General features: G+C 42.2%; 2 protein-coding genes across 2 annotated transcripts in view; one reads left to right on the top strand and one right to left on the bottom strand.

Annotated features, from left to right (window-relative positions):
* igdcc4 (immunoglobulin superfamily, DCC subclass, member 4) overlaps nt 1–1,630 on the bottom strand; it is a 54,125-nt gene extending 52,495 nt beyond the window's left edge. Inside the window, exon 1 of the mRNA XM_069662746.1 lies at nt 1,564–1,630. Within this exon, the coding sequence (XP_069518847.1) occupies nt 1,564–1,630 (67 nt within the window). The remainder of the gene's footprint in view (nt 1–1,563) is intronic.
* Nucleotides 1,631–10,301: 8,671 nt separating this feature from the next.
* On the top strand, nt 10,302–16,888 carry LOC138590768 (secretory carrier-associated membrane protein 5-like). Its single transcript, XM_069661128.1, has 7 exons — nt 10,302–10,360; nt 10,811–10,873; nt 10,951–11,070; nt 12,417–12,573; nt 13,875–13,976; nt 14,909–15,026; nt 15,869–16,888. Exons 2-7 carry the CDS (start codon nt 10,867–10,869, stop codon nt 16,034–16,036), a joined length of 672 nt encoding a protein of 223 aa, XP_069517229.1. The 5' UTR covers nt 10,302–10,360; nt 10,811–10,866; the 3' UTR covers nt 16,037–16,888.
* Nucleotides 16,889–17,596: the final 708 nt, after the last annotated feature.

The raw sequence follows: 17,596 nt of genomic DNA, 5'->3' as shown, positions 1-17,596 counted from the left end.
CATGAAGCAATTGTGAGGAAAATTTGTGCTCATACGTGTTGCAGGAAAAGAAAAACTATCGCCAACAGCAAAAGACCAAAGACTGTCGACATAAAAGAGGTGTTTTAGCCACGAACAAGGCATCAATGTAAGATCTAATCTAAGTCGAACTTCCAAACAACCAGTGCAAGAGACTCTGTCTGGGTGCTTCACATGAAGCAAAACCTGTGTATTACTCTCATTGTGATTCATTCATGATCAAAATAACCGCCATTAGAGGCTGTGATTTAAACTAGGAAACACTGTAGATTAAAATAAGTTTTAGTAAGTGAGTAATTTAGATGCCAGCCTGAGCATTAATGCCATCTCTTGGAGATATTCTGTAGTGTGCCATCTCTCTCCCTCCCCCTCTGTCAGTCACACAGACACTCTGTCCCACCTGTCTGCTTCCATGACAAACTCCAAGCAGCAATAACAACCTATAACTTATGCTTAGTGCAGCTATGAACATTTAACCTGTATTTCGCTGTCAGAACTTGAAAGTTTCACCCTCTAACGGTCTGTACAAAGATAACTGGGGTATTGATTGTGAATATTTTACTTCACTTCTGTTCCGTTTCTCACCTTTTTCAGTGTCAAATGTTGTCTTAGGTGATTTCATGGGACAAAACATTTGTGCATATGTTATTGGTAGTGAAAAAAGTTTTAAGAACATAAATGCATGGCCTTTTCTTACTGCTTTCCTGTCCCTCGAAACCATTTAACTGTATAACCTCCAATATTCTGCTCAGGTCTTTGTCATGGTAATCCTGCGGCCACTCTCTCACCCACTTGTCGCCGCTTGTGTGGGCAGGCAGACTTTCCTCTCCACCCTGCACTCTCAGAAGCCACCGCAATGTCTGGGGAAATAAAACTGCTACTGTGCATCTCTTGCTTTCACACACATTCAAACAGTTATTTTAAGATCGTGCACGGAAAGAGATGTCCCTTTCATGATCACTTTTCCCTCAACAGCTGAACTTTCTGAGCAGGCGGCTCATGCTCATGCAGCTCGGTCCTTATTAACCGGAGAGAGAAAAGTTGTGGTCTATTTTATTGGCAAAGCTGTCCACACATTTAACACCGTGCTGCTTCCAGGGAGCTCCACTCTTATTAAACACCGAGGCCGAGCCCACATGTCTCCACAATGAGCCCCATCCCCTGTTCGATCCGACTCGTCCCTGCTCGGTTCAAAGCCCTCTGGCCGCTCTGTGGCACCGTGCAGGGAGCTGCTCCTTTGGGCAATTTGCTGCAACTTCACTACGAGAAAAGCCTTCCAGCGCGTCCCAAGAGAGACACACATGAAGTAACAATACACCCCTACCTCATACGCACCGGAGAGGCCACATGAGGTGAACACAGAATACCGTGGGGACATAGCACGTACCCTGCAAGGTGCACAATCACCCACTAGCTTTCCCCTGTCTTTTTATCACAGCCCACTTATGTTGTGAGTAACTGCACTTTAATGTAACACGAGAAACCCGCTTCCTCATACATGCACCCCACTGAAAAACATGCAGATGATTAAAGTGAGCGCGTTACCTTGCTTGGATGGACCACAAAACAGCGAAAGAAGACAGAACAGCCAAATTGTACTCTCCACCGCCATGTACAGCCTTTGATTTCCACCAGTGGGGTAGCAGCGTTCGTCTATACAACCAGCTATACCGTTATAGCGACATGCATATGTTGGAATCCGCTATTGTCTCCGCCGGTGCGTAAAGGAGTCTCCGTGAATGTTTGAGGTCTCTTTGGTGAACAGTCCCCGCTGCTTTCCCTAACGAAGAGGTTGCATTAGTCGGGGGAGAGCCGTCGTGTCTCTCGGCGCTTCAACGCCATGTTGCGAACGAATGTTAAGTGTGTGTTGGCTGCTGGTCCACACCACACACACACACACACACACACACACACACACATGCTAGTGGACGCACACGCGCGCGCACGTTCACCAGACACTGGCTGGCTGGCTGCTCGTCGCTGGAGTCCTGAAAAGCTGTCGGTGATTCTAACACACCCCTTCTTCCTCCTTTTTGTCCAACTCCACGCTTTCCAAAGACACTTGGAGGATTCATTCAAAGCGAGTACGCCGTAGAAACACTTGCAATATCTAATTTGTCAAGAAATATTTAACCCCAGGCGCCCTCTCTCTCCTCCTCTCTCTCTCTCTCCCTCTGTCTGGAATGATGAATTCGTTAGGGTAATGCTTCATTCCCTGCTAGATTAAAGCGAAGTATGCAGAATGGTCACGCTAAGCTGTTGTCTGTAACGACTGCAAATATGTTGCCCTGAATGAACCCAGTGTTGCAGACAGTGGTTTGTTTTTATAAGCATACACAAAACCAGATACACGTTTCTCAGTCCAGAGCTTATTTTCATGCTCTAATCGTGCACACATTCATCAAGCTATCCTGTTGTCTTTACTTTACATCAGTGTGTGTGCGTGTGGTTGCATGCACCTTTGTTTATGCACGTGCACTGATATATGTATGCAAGGCTGCAGAACGCCCGTGTGTAATAAAGCAGGTCTGGGTGGGAAAAAAATGGAGAGCAGAAGAGGCACATGTGCTCCCCGAGCAAGAGGAGGAGGAGGAGGTGGGGACAAGGTTGGGGGGAGTGGGGTGTTGGTGGTGTGCATCCCAATCAATCAGCCAGCTCGCCTCCTGCACTGAGTGCTGAGGGACCCACTGACTTTTGCACATAGCGGGAGCCAGCTGGAGCCCAGCCTTTCCCCGAGCAGACAAAGACTCGCCTCGTGCAGCACTCTCAGCATCACTGATACCAGCAGCATCCCAGCCTTCACCAGCATACACAGAGAGAGCGGGAGAGGCAAACACACAAAGGCTTTAACAAGTCAGATATGGCTTTAAAGCAGTCTTCACGCATGTACATCAAGGCAGGCTAGCTGCAATGTAAAATAATGAAATGTTCTTTGAAGTTCCAAAGTGGATACACACCTTTTGATGTGAGATCCACTCAGGCTAAAAAATTTATTTTGGGGATGAAAAGAAATCCTATTACAGACCATTATGGAGTCATCTGGCACTGTTTGAATTTGAGTGAAACATTTGTGCTTTTTAAAACAGCTTCCTTTTGTTTTAAAAAAATGGCTTCACCAACATGTCGGAGCAGAATACAATATCGCCTGCAGCATGTTAAAGAAAGACAGGAAGTCATAAAACAATGATGGAGTTCCACTTTGGTTATAATATTTCACTCAGCTCGATTTCTCATCGCTCTGTATTCATTTAACACTGATCCGTGATGGATCTGAGCTGATGAAATGAAATGGGATGGATGCTTTTCCCAGGTGTCTGATTAAAGCGAATGTCTGGGCCATCAGCTCATGTGATTGCATTGGAAAACTAATAGCATCGCTGTGTCCTCTGTGATTGTGGTCAAGCTGTAATTTCCATGCTACTCCTTTTTCCCTCCCCAGCTCCAGTAGAATAATGAACACAAACTACCAGCTGCTCGCAATTCGCTCCACAAAAGTGCCATGATCTGAATGCACAAACCATTTATAAGAAATAGTGTTAGATCAATTTTGTCACAAAATGTCGGCACTTCACTTTTCGCTAGAGTTCTGGCCGTGTGCCTCGATTCATCATTGCGTGCTGTTGCTGCTGGACTGTATTATTATTGTGTAAGTGTTGTTTCAGTGAGAGCAGTCCAGACAAACAGCCGTCAATCAATCAATTCATATGTAAATTGTGCAGAAAAAGTGATCTTATTATGCTTTATTTATAGCTGTACAACAGTATTAAATGAAGTGAGATGAGAACTACTAAAGCTGATCCAGTGGAGGGTACGACCGGCTCCGAGCTATGTTCCTAATCATAAGTAACCTGATTCCCTTTAACCAAAACTGTTGAAACCCCATCGGCATTTTGTTTCCCCTTGAAAGACATAGCTGCCCATGTAATGTGGTTGAAATGAAGAGTAAGATTGTTTGCTCTGTGATTGAACATTAGTCTTTCATTACCATATGTAATGTGTTAGGATAACAGGACATCATTCCAACAGGCACAGATTTCTTTTCACGGTCTGATAATGAAAACCAGGATAGCCAAAGACAGAGCAGCCCAATTGCTGAGGAAATTATTTACACATTTGAAGCTCTGCCCACTGAGACCAATTAGGATAGTAAACTTGTCTGGCTCCAGTCAAACAGCAAGAGGTTTTAGTACTTTTTCTTGGCACTGAGAGGTATGTCGGAGTTGCTTTTTTTCTTTGATAACAAATTAGATTTTTTTCTACTACAGACAATACTGTAATTGGACGGTGAGCAACTGAGCGACTCTGCTGCAGTCCAGAAAATGTCCATCTTGTTGTATACGGGGTGAAAGGAAGATGCTTGTCTTAAAATAGCTACATGAGAGGAGATCACCAAACCTGTTTCCAGTGTGTGCTGTTTAAAGACTATCCTTAAATCCACTGAACAAATGCAATCTGCCTTTTATCAGAATACATTGCATTTGTCTTTTCATGGTAACGTTTCTGTAACTGATGAACAAATACATCTGATTCTTCTGGACACATCTTCAGCGATGCGCTTGGGAACATCAAGTCTGTCCGCATCATAAACCCAGGTGGCCCAGTTGAGGCTGATCAGACCTCAGCTCGTGTCCTGATGGCAAGATAACTAGTCCACCCAGGGTTCCTCTTTCTGTAGCCACAGAATCTTAAGGCTCTTTCTGCTGTTTGGTGTCGGGGATGACTCTTTTACTCTCTACATTGATGCCTAATCTGCCATAGGCTCCGGCCAGGAATCGTGCTGCAAATCCCCTACACCAAACTTCCTCAACTGCAAAGCACCTCGCCCTCAAGCAAACTTTCCTGTATTCACAGAGCAGCCTCAACTCCAACAGAAACATAACTTGCCTGGAGGATTCGAGCAAAAGAATAACCCCAAAAGGATTAGTGTGATGTGCCAAGGAAGCTTGAGCTGTTTCTCAAGATCCGACAGTAGACGTTCTAACTGCTGGTCATGCTGCTCCCCTGCTCTATGAAAGGAGGAAAAGCTGGCTCGACTCAACTCCAGCGCTGGTGGTTTTTCCAAATACCCACAGGACTTGATCATGGCACCAACAATATCACTCCACTCCTTGTTCCTTGATTAGCTTCTGAGGATACGCCCTAAGGTGTGACCTTCAGAGCCTGAGCCAACATCCTGCATGACCTCTCCTTCTCTATTGGTGCTGTCATGTCACCCTGGACCAGGTAGTGCTTGTTCTTCTCCTCGACAATGTCAATCTGGAAATGTTGAAAGGAACTGAGACCTGTTTTCCCTGAGTCCCTACTTGCACCAATTACGCTCTGAAGCAGCTTCCACTGCTTGCCATATCCTCAGTCCTTGCTGAGATTCTAGCGTCTGTGAAGGTTCTCGGTTATCCAGGTCATGGTAATTCTAAGCTTAATCCAAAAGGGCAACTGGACTTGGTTGAGGTTCTTGAAGATGTTTTACCTCTCATCATAAAGCCTTCTAAGTCTGCAATTTAAGCTTAGACTTGGTATCAATTAAGTCCCTGAACTGGTCTACCTCGCTAGTTCACTTTGAATTCCTCCTCTCAAGAATCAGGATTGCACTTGCACTGTGGCGTTTCGCCCTCAGAGTGCGATACTGCTCAAACCCCGAGTTGAACTTAAAACGTGGAGGCTGGCACCTTCAACAACTGGAGTGGTCATAGGATTCAGGTTTGATTGCCATGCTGGCACAGCCATGCTTTCACTACTTTCAGCTAAAACTCCAAATCAAAGCAGGTTAGGTGGATCAGACGGATGATGTATCCCTCGGGGTGCTGTCAAACGCCTGTCCAAAGTTCTCTTCTGACTTCTCTGTGCTGTGATGGTGGGGTTAAAGCCTCAAATACTGAAATGTAAGGTGTCCTCCTTTCCCCTCTTCAGCATCAGTGATGTAGAATATGTTGGTTTGAAACTCCTCCTGGCCTTTCCTGCTGGTACAGTATCCACCTACAACCTGTGCCAACTCTCTGGTGACAGATCATCCGTAAAGGCCGAGATGGGAGGTTGGTGCTTAGCGGATTTCATCTTAGGCCCTCTGCACTCTGGCTCAGAGCGGATTTTACGAGCATGTTCATGGCCAAGGAAAACAAATTTACTGAGATGATGCCCCCAGTGATTATCCCCACTTCAGTCTTGGCCTGCCTGATGTTATAGCGTATAATACACTTATTATTCATTACCAGCATTCTTGAAGAACTCTTACCGTACGCTGTGTGATACATATATTACAGTTATTGCTGTAAGACATTACAGGTGATTCATTGTAAACATAAGCACAATGATCTAGTCTGTAGTTACTATTAGACAAGATGAGTCTAAATCTCTCCGAGGAACAATAAAATGTATATTAATGATTTCATTATGAGCTTCATTAGCCGCTCTGTGCTGCGAGGACTGAAGTATTCATATGACAAAATGATACATGGATAATCAGGAGGCAGCTTTTTTGTTGTGTCGAAAAAGCGCTCAAAGGATCAGGTTTAGTTTTTTGTCTCTATTTGAAATTAACGTATCATTATGTGTTCCTTTGACCATGTTAGAGTGATAGAATAGAGTATTTCAATGATAAAGAAAACTCACGTTCATTCCTGTCATCCTCACAAAGTTTGGTACTGTAGCTTGGGATCACTGCTGGATTATATAGAAGTCATTGTCACTGGTGAGTACTTAATTATGTTAAGCTTTCTTTCAGTTCCATTATTGTGAGGCCTGCTTATAAGAAAACCTTTCATTTTCACAAGTATTTAAAGGAATAAGAAAATAATCCTAGTTTCTTTGATGTTGCTCTATTAAGCTTTATATTATGAATGTGACAAGTGCAGTTTCAAAAGTAGATTTTAAAGCAAATTGTCCAACAGTGACAGCAGTTATAAAGTTGTTTCACAAAAGTAATTTGTCACCTTGCTTCTTCACATTTTCTGTGTCATTGTCTTCTGTGTCTTTGTCTCATGAGTCTGCGAGGTTTGTGTATTTGAATGCAGAGTACAGTAGCATCCGTGGTGGCTGTCTTTCATCTTTGTCAAGGTCAGAGTCACACGGCTACATCTGACAGCAGAGCGTCTCCTGAATTGAAAAGGAAACGCCGCAGACAGATGGAACAGTGCCCCCTCTTGGAGGTGAGGGGGAGGGAACACATCAGGCCCAGACACAAGCATGCATCATTCATGTCAGCGCTACAAAGGGAGCAGCGGTGTTCAGAATGCTGAGCAATCCAAGTGCACAAAGAAAGATGTTTTCTACATGATGAGAGATGAACTGTGATTTACTGTATCTGCGTTTTTGTCTGTTTTTTTAGCTTGTCTTTGTCCAGATAATTTGAGAGTCAACTTCACCTTTTTGCAGATAAAAACAATAATCATATATCTGTGCCCCATTTCCAGCTGGGTTCAGTCACCAACTGTGAACTGTTTAGTGAACAAACACTGTGTGCTACGGTCCATGGTTCATGTTTGGATATGTAAATGAGCTTGGTGTATGATTGCCTCGCCACAATGTTATTCCACCTCCTTCCGCTGGAGGGTTGCCCTCCACATGCTTGGTCTGGAGGAAAGCATCTCCATAGAAACCACGACAACGGTGGCACATGGGCTTAGGGGGTGACTGGGCAAATGTTTTTTCTTTTGGAGGACAATGACACCGGGGTACAACTGGCGCTGGGCCGCGATTGAGAGCATCAAGCAGCGATATTGAGTGTTGAACAACAGACACTTACTTTTAGCTCATTTAAAGTGCATTTACACACGCAGTGATGAAGATAAATAAATGTGTTCATGTGTTCAATTACAAGTGGACTGATGGGTATGATGGGTGTGTGTGCAAGAGTTTGTGTGTGTCATGCCACTGTGTTGGGGTAGTGTAGTACCTCCACAATTAAGCGACAAAATGTGACATGGTTTAATGAATTTGTGGCTCAAATTACGATGGATATTTAATTATTGTCAATAACCCGATAACAAATTTGGATAGTCAAAGATTAATTCAATTTTGAATTCAATTTAAATATGCAATTGTGTTCATCTTGAGTCATTTATGGATTATTGTTTTCAGGAAGCAAAGAAGGAATTGATCCAAACTAGACGCTGCAAAGATGTCAGGCCCGTCTCTCACCCTTCATTTCCTCTCTCTTTCTCTCTGCCTCCTTTATTTTGCCCTCCGACCAGTCTTGTTATCTCGCTGTCTTACTCGGTACTTAATATCCTGCCTTCTGTCCGTTTCCCATCCAGGACGATGACAAAGCACGTAGCAGCGGGGACCCAGAAAAGACTCTTTGTGCAGCAATGCCATCTTGGGAAAACTCACTTGTAATCCATGCTGAGTGATACAGTGTTGGTGAGCTGGGGTGGGAGGGAGAAGGTGGGTTGTATTAATGCAGAGTAGGACCATTACTCCCTGAAAGAAGCAGCCCTTATTAACTTATCAGTTGAAGATTGCCAGGCCTTAGGAAGAAGCTCATCTCAATGGTCCTGTCAATGGCTGTCTTGTTTGGCGTAGCGACTCGACAGGCAGAATGAGAGACCTCAGTTGGAAATACAGACAAAGAGGAAAGATAGAGAGACCACTTATAGCCAACTGAGTCTATGTCACAGTGGCCTTAGAACAACCTGTCAGAAACACGTCTAGACTGTAACTCTTACTGATGAATAATAATGGAGAGAATGAATGGAAAATGAGAGACTGGTGGGAGTGACAGTGAGAGGTAAGGGGAGAGAGAAGGGCCAGCTTTGCAACTTTGCATACGCTGTGGCCTTGATACCAGTTAATAAAAAGGAAACGTTTTATGTTTGCTCTTTTTCTTGGGCTACGTTATAATTAAATTTTTCTGGTATCAGGTCAGTCTCTCCCCATCAGTTCAGACCACAATTCTTTGCGGTACCTTCAGTGTCCTACCCTAAAATTGGTTTCCTCTTAGTGTCCTTACTTGAAATTGAAACTCGGAGCCAGGCCTAGTGAAAGGTGATCCATCCAGGGACTTCCTGCTTCTTGCCCAGTGACAGCTAAGAAAGGAAAGGATCCTGACCAGGATAGATGGTTTAAAAATTGACATCTGGAAAGATGGATGCTACAAGCAGCATTTTACTTTTGTCCACTTTGTCTAACAGTATTCTTACAGCAAGCAGGTGCATTGTTGAGGTGCTGCGTAGCTTAAAAATACGGAAAGGGCCGTATGCTGCTATTTCAGTATAGACATTTTTTATAAAATCTGAAGATCAAAATAACTCTTTAGTTCCTATTGTTTCTTTTTTGTTGCTGTTTCCCTCTATCAGTATCAATATTAGAACAAATGTCTTATATCTGTAAGAGTGTCTGTTACCTTACTTTTACAGTGAAATGAAGGGCCTTGCATAAGTATTCACACCCTTAATCTTTTCTGTACGTCTACTTTTTGGATTGGATTACTGTCTGTTAATTGAACGGTAATTTTATGTTAATTTCAGGATACAAGACTTTAATATGCCAACAAGTCTGTTCACTGCCAAGAGATTAATTCCTGTGGCTTCAACTTAATTACACCTTCCTCTCAGATTCAATCACCGCAGTGAAACAGCACCCCCTGCAGGAGAGCTGCGGTCAATTAGGTATTTAGGTCAGAAACAAACTCAAGCCTCATATTCAAGTTCTGGCAGCGATTTGACAAATGGTCCTGTATCAAATGGAGTATCATGTAGCTATCTTTGCACAATTTACAGGAAATTACTTCTAGCACATTCTTTAATTAACCAGGGGTAACACTTATTTCTGACACTGCTGCTGCACTAAATTTAGTTAAAAAAAATAAATAAATTATACCTTACTATATACATTTTATATATTTTTTACAAGTATATTAATTGCAGCTCATGCCATCAAAATATAAAACATCCAGCCACAAATCAGCACAAAAGTCTGATTAGAGGTTAGACAGCGTCTCTTATGGCACATTAACTCTTTATCTAAAGTCCTGTTTATTAATAATACTGTTACTTAAAATGGTAGTTTGCAGTTTAACGCCACTTTGTGAAGGCTTTAGGTGAGGTTCAGCACCATGGACAGAGAGCTACGCAGCCATTGGGTCAACAATACAACGTCAAGGATTAGAGTAATCTGCCTATTGGTCTGAGTCAAAGTGACAGCGGAATCAAGCGCGCTGATTGGTCGAGGGCTGGGATAGTTGGGATTTATCGCTGTGCTCATGCTGTGCAGAAGAAAGTATTATTATAGTGTAATAGTTTAGCTGGCAGATATCCTCTGACTGATTGCTTACTCTATTCGACACGCTGTGACGTTTCTACAGGAGACTGCGGACTTTAAGGAGGGAGGCGGCGGCTCTCTGGAGGAGGTAAGCAGATTATGTTCTCCGTTGAATCCGTAATTCCTCCTCATGATGGCCAGCTCTCTGTCAAATACCCTGTCTTCGTTCATATACAGCGAGTATTGCTGGCACGTGTTACTGTAGCTTGAGTTTGTGTGCAAAAAGCGTGTCATCTGGGTGGTGTATGAGAGCATTTATTATTGGTATTAACTGAAACCGGAAGGATTCAGTCGTTAAAATCTTCTCAGCAGCGTTGAGACGGTGTCTGGAGGGCTCACACTTTAAATCCCCCGGCAGGACGTGTTAGCTTAGCTTATAGCACCTTCTGTTTAAACACCTTTATCCCATAAATTATGTTGTTCCCACTCTTGTGACATGCATAAAATAATTCCAAATAACCAGTCATGTTACACAAGGGCTATAAGAATAAGTCAGCTGCACTCTTAGTCCTAACCTCCTTTTTCTTCTTATTTGCAGGCTCAAGACAATAAGGAAGGAGTACATCTAAACAGCGAGCTCTACACGGTTCCCACATGGCAGGTCAGTAACTAGAAAGCAATATACTGGCAAAGAAAAAATGCAACCCACCATGTCTAACTGTAAATTATTTGTCTCAGAGCCGAATTTCCCCCCGCTGCCTGGCTTCATCCCTCTGAAGCCCTGCTTCTACCAGGACTTTGAGGAGATCCCTGAACAGCACCGCAGCATGTGCAAGAAAATGTACCACCTGTGGATGTGTAAGTCAAGTCATGTTATATTGTTATAAAAGTGGTTTGGATTTCAAATCTATTATAATTGCATTAGGCTACTATACAAACTTGAGCTTAAGTTTCATCTATGAAACTTTCTCTACCTGACTTTATATTAACAGACGCCTTTAAAAGTAAAAGAAAGTCATCCAAATTTTCCTTGAGGTCGTATAAACCTTCTTCCCGCCTGTAACTCACGATAAGAAGTACAGTGTAACAGAAGGGCAGTGGTTTACAAGGGTCCCCTTGGTCCACAAAGATTTGGTTTTTTTTATTGGCTGTTATCATGACTGGTTTATTTGCTAATGAGTCACAGCACTGACCAGATGGCCTTGGTTTGAGCAGGGCAGTTAACATTGAAATGGTGTTTAACAATTTTTGCCGGAAGCACTTTCATCAAAGTTTATTACACCATAAACAAGCAGCACAATGATGCCTGTGATATTGCTCTGGTCTGGAGGCTCTCTGCCCGTCCATGAAGGGGAGAGCGACAAGAAACAGCCCAAATCTACTGCGACATTTACACAGGTGCAACGACACAAACCTGGCAGTGTGGAAATAAGGCAATAAGCCAATTAACAGTATGAAAACAAATCATACAAGGTTGCAGCTGATTTTGGCTGAATGAAGCAATTCCAGCGTGGTTTCCCTCTCTGATATACCTGCTGTCTTTTACACTCAACTGTTTAGAATTGTGACTGAGCTCTTTTCTGTCCGCAGGCTTCGTCTTTTTTAATAAACGATAAACAGGTAGTAGGTATTTAAATCTGCTTTTTAAAACCTTCTGCATCTCTTGGATTTGCCATTTTCTTCTTCATACTCTTCAGCTTGTACGCCGTTTCTTGTTATTTTTCTACCATCATGTGTGAAAGTCAAAGCAGCCAGCAGCTTTTCTTCTGTTGTGTATCTAAGACATTAAACTGTGTTCCTTAATAGCCGTCATGTTGCAGCTGTGATTGGCCGCGTAATTATCTTGTGAAGCACTCTGCATTATTTCTATGGCCACAAATTTGAGGCTGATCAGCTCTCAAAGCCAGTTTGGAGAGGAAAGATGGGGCCAAAATACAGAGCTCCAATAAGCACTGTGTGCAGCCTAAGCAAGGAGATCTGCAGCCTCATTATATTAGTCAGAATTTATAGATAAGGACATCTGAAAAAAAGCTATTAGGGGAACACACGCTGTATTGTGAGTTAATCACCGCAGCTACATAATTCAGATTCAGTTAATGCATGCTGCCCACTCTTTTCTGCATGTGCATGTTTGTGTATGTGTACCTTATAGATACATTTTTTAATCTGTACCTAAAATCTAAACGTCTGTTCTGGTGTTAAAGTGAACAGTGCTACTCTTGCGGTGAATCTCATCGGCTGCTTCGCCTGGATGTTTGGCGGTGGGGGCGTGACCAACTTCGGGCTGGCTATCATCTGGCTGCTCATGTTCACTCCCTGCTCCTACGTGTGCTGGTTCAGGGCCATCTACAAGGCCTTCAAGTGAGTCAAATATGAAGATCAAAGTGGCATTTAAAGTGCGACTCATTATAAAGTTGTGATTTGTGTTTGCACAGTTTTAACCAGTGACAGTAATAACAGAAATATTCTATAAAAGCAAATACACAATTTTGACTTCATGTTATGTTGCAATAGTTAATATTCAGGGGAGTTAAAAGCTACTTTTGTGCATTTATCTACTTAACAGAGACAGTATCTGTGTACATATACAGTATACTGGACATGTACTCTTTGTTATCAACTGACGCCAGGTGACTTAAGCCTCTTTCCCACTGGTCCAAAAAACCCGCTTACACCCGGCTTTTTTACTTAGTGGCAAAGGTTACAGTCGGCTTTCAGACCTGGATCAAATGACTCTGCAGTAGACCCGGGTAATTATCACCTCGGCTCCGATCGGCATCGATGGGAACACAAAACCCGTTTTGATACGCTAATCTCCGCTATCATCTCAGCTACAAATTCTGCCCATCTCCGTCCAAGCAGCGCTGGAACATCGTGCCAAATTTGTCACGCAGAGTTTGATAAACAGACTAAATAATAGATACAATAAAGACCCAACCACCATAAAATCTTCACTGGCCTCCATGCTGCTTACCAAAGAGTATAATGTAAGTTCTTTGTGCGTACTATTGTTTATTAACCCTCCACTGGAAATGGGAAAAGAGACAATCTGCATTTATTAACGGGTCTTCCCAGGGCTGAAAGGGAAAGGGGTATAAGAGAACATGTCTGGCTTAGACATGTGCTTATGTACTTATTTACAAGCTCTTTATTAAGACTGTTTGGGTCTGGTCTCCCTTCTTTACATATCCACACACCGAACAAGTCAAAAAAATATTCTATTTCTATAAATGTTACTTGAGACTGGAGACTAAAGGCCACCCAGAACATCCCCTCTGTTCTTTTACTGAAGGGCAGAGTCATTTAGAAATCCTGTGCTGCATGGAGATCTTCCCTGTCATGAGGTGACACACTATGTGGCACCAGCATGTTTTCAGCATCTCCTTTTACCTTCTTGGATTAATTATCAGGGACAGCTGAGGTGTCTTTTTCAGATGATGATGCACGGAATACATCATTTAAGGAAGAAAGAAAAATAAGTATAACTCACAGAGAGGCCGGTAGGGACGGACCGCAGACAGAGTGCTGCTGCCACGCTCTGACATCACAGCACCAGAGAGGATCCTTCTCTCTGCCACACTGTCACCAGTCCCGACGCAGGGCAAGAGGCCCACAGGCCAGTACACTTTCCTGACAAGGTCATCCTTTTCTCCCCCTCTTAGGACCGACAGCTCCTTCAACTTCATGCAGTTCTTCTTTGTGTTCATGGCCCAAGTCGGCATCAGCATCATCCAATGCATCGGCATCCCTGGATGGGGAGTATGGTGAGAATTAGAAACTGAAAATGTGTACAAAATGTTTCGCTTTAGATTTTTTTTTATGATTCCTATTTTACTCACACGAGTCAGGATGTAGAGAATTAAAGTTAGAAATCAGTTTTCTTTGCATGTTTATCATTTCTTTCATTCAGATGATTTCTGTTTGTGTTGAGTCCTTGAAAAAAGAAAAATGTTTCAGGTGATTCATAAACATTTACTTTAATGTCAATTATGTCAAGGGCAAGTCTTTATGTTGCAGTGCTGGAACTCACTGTGTTGTCTCATTTTGAAAAAATGTACTAAAATAAGACAAAAACATGTTCATGTGAGTGCCACTTCACTGAGGTGTAGAGAGCAAGCCAGTCTAGTGCAACTCCAGCACCAGCATTCATCGCTTAAAGTTCACAGTTTTCTTCCAAAATTTAAAAGTTCTAAATTAATTGTTATGCAACAGAAGTTCACATTAAGTTGTTTTAATAAGATTACAGTCTGCTTTTAAATGAAACGTTTAGAGCTCAAGCACAAAGTCCAGGTACTTTAGGAACACCTTGCTCGCTGCTCTCATGAACATGACAGTGATGGAACATCAGAAATTGCCCTCATATAAATTTTATGATCGCCCTGTTATTAGATTTTGAGAGGCCGTTAAAGAGACCCTCAAAATGTCAGCCGACTCAGGCTGATGATCAGGAATTAATATTATGACAGCCTCCATAAAGTTTATAAATGTCACCATGTGCGCTTGTATATCATCATGTATGAGCTGTAAAACTTTTAAACTTTATATAGCAGCTCTTAAAGTTCACTGAATAACTGGCATTTAGCATCCAGATGTTCAGTGTCAATAACAGATCATTATAGATCAACTTGTGTTCTTAGTCTAACATTCATTAATATTTGTGATAAATGTTGTTAATTGTCATCTGTGTGTTTTTCAGTGGCTGGTTGGCAACCATCTCCTTCTTCAGCTATAATATCTTGATAGCTCTCATCATGTTGGTCCCGACTGTCATGTTCACTGCAGTGGCCTCACTGTCCTTCATCGCTCTCACCAGGGTAAGAATCTAACATGTGCATTTCTATGTGACTCGACTCTCTGTCATTGTCTGTAGCTTCCACACTGTCTTCAGACAGACGTTTTTATGGTATAGTGTTAGAAAAGAGAATCAATATATGTCAATCCTGGATTAATTAACCTGTGATATTATTTTCTATCAATGAACATGCATTTTTAATTTTGACATAATTGCTAGGAAAAAAAAGAAAAAGAAAAAAAAAGGTACTATGTACATTAATCAACACCAATCAGATGTAAATGCATCCAAGTTAGCTGAAAGTTCTTTTCAGCAATCTCTATGCCCGATGTTGTTAGTCAAGTTTATTTATGTACCACACAGGCGCAGACTCAATGTGCTTAAGATTAAAAACATAAGCAAAATCATACATGACAAGCATATAAAATAGGAACATAAAATATAAAAAGACACTGTACAGAAAACAGAAGACATCAAAAGGTAAAAGGTATAGTGGTTGCTGAGCACAGACAACGGCAAGCCCGGAACACCCCAGCAAACCAGACCAACCCACACAACCAGCCGCAGAGACACGGTTGTTGTAGACCTTAGGCATCGTTAGGCATCCTAGAATACCAAAGAAAGACAATATACAAAAAAAGAGGCAAAAACAAGGGAATACATTACACATATACCATATATATGTGGTAAAACATCCAAATTCAACCCTCATCTGCACCTTAAACTCTGTATTCCTTAAACAGATCCACTAATCAGGAAATAAGTTTGCATCACTGTAAAACTCTAGGTGAGAACTTTAACTCACTGTCCTTCCACACATGAAGGCTTGTTGGACATAACATGCGATGCATTCATTGCCTGCAGATCCACAATTACTACCGTGGCAGCGGGGCCAGCATGTCCAAAGCTCAGGAGGAGTGGGCCACAGGAGCCTGGAAGAACCCACACGTCCAGCAGGCGGCCATGGGTGCAGCTGCCGGAGCCATGCAGGAGCCGTACTCCAGCCCGCAGTATAACGAAAACCAGATGTAGCCTGGGCAGCACAGAGGTGTCAGGGAAATGATGGGACAGCTATGCCAAAGTGCGAGCAACAGGGTCAGGTTACTGTTACCCACAAAAATGTTTCATTTGGAGTTAAGTGAACGTTATTATATTATAACATGTTGTTTATTACGTTCTGGTGGAATCACTGATTCAGCACAAGTGGTTTCAAGCTGTTGCATCATTCGGTAAACAAGCAGCAAAGAAAATCAGCGGGAAGCTGGTTTTCGCCTTCCACTTTTAAAGGGCACGATCATTATTTATGTCATTATTTATCAGTGTTTTGTATCATTTCTTATGTTTTTTGGAGGATGAAATGAGAGTAGTTTTGAATGTGTCTTACTTAAGAGCCGTGTGTTAGTGTACTTTTTGTGTCGACCTGCAGTTCTTGCAATTTTTACCAAACATAGTAAAATGGTGTTTTATAGGGTTTTTCATAGTGTTATAGTTAATTTATTTTTACTAAAGCACTTGGAGAAATTGTTTAGGCTGTGAAGTTACATGTATTTTAACTTAGGAGGTAAACCAAAGATCCAGTATAATATTGTAAGCTTAATTTAGAGTGTGCTACTTTATGTGTTTCACTACATTTCTATGCAGTCAATGAATGCACTGTGAAATGACAGAATGTTATAATGTTGAACGGAAGTCTGCCTGTATTACAATAAGCAACAGTATTATTGCAAAACGTCAGCTGAATTTGAATAGAAACAAAAACTGTATACTCATTGTTGACATGTCTACCTTGAGTTAAAAAGTGAATACACATCTGACCCATATGCTGCAGTCACCTCTAGATAATTATTAATGTGAAACTTTTGTAATAAACTTTTATCTAGCATGTGCCGTTTTATTAACTGTAATAAGTGTTTTAATACTTCTCCTGCTGTGTGACTGTTTGACCACTGGGGGGCGCTGACGGCTTTCGTATGAAATAAACAGGGCCAACATGTACAGATTACCTTCATTCATCCTTCACAGATCATGGTCTGCGTTTATGCTCATCCCTCTCTTTCCTCCTTCTATCTCTCTTCTTTTACTGTCTCTCTGTCTTTATGTCAGCCCCGCCCCCTTCGCCTTCTCATTCCCCCTCACCAAGGTAAACACTGCACATCTACTCACAGCAACAATTATCAAGTTGTGGCTATTTTCTAATGCGTGTGCTCTTTTTTAGTTGTAATCTGCATTGACACAGTTACACATACGGTCATTTAGACCTGTTGGGTTGAAAACGCTGCTCAAAAGGAGCCTCAAGGACAGTTGAATGGCAGATCACCGCCCACGCACTCCTCCCGCCATAAAGGGGTGGACATGAAGTTTCTCTGCGACCTTTGGTAACATTACAGCCGTGACTGCTTGGCCTTTAATCCACCTGATGTTTGGAGGGTGGTTTAGTAAGGAGTGCCATGACATGAGATCTTAGGCTGACTTTTGTCTTGCTGATTTATTTCCTTTTCCCCAAGCAAAAACTACTTATGTAAATAATAAATGAAGGTACTGTGCAAACTTTTTCGCCCCGTAATAGATTCATCAGTTCCATACTTAAGCTGA

Source organism: Semicossyphus pulcher, unplaced genomic scaffold (assembly GCF_022749685.1).
Source record: "Semicossyphus pulcher isolate SPU_LCO1_2020_fin unplaced genomic scaffold, fSemPul1.0.p SCAF_1, whole genome shotgun sequence".
Taxonomy (NCBI): domain Eukaryota; kingdom Metazoa; phylum Chordata; class Actinopteri; order Labriformes; family Labridae; genus Semicossyphus; species Semicossyphus pulcher.
The sequence above is the reverse complement of the archived record's forward strand: the minus strand, read 5'-3'. Positions and strand labels throughout refer to the sequence as shown.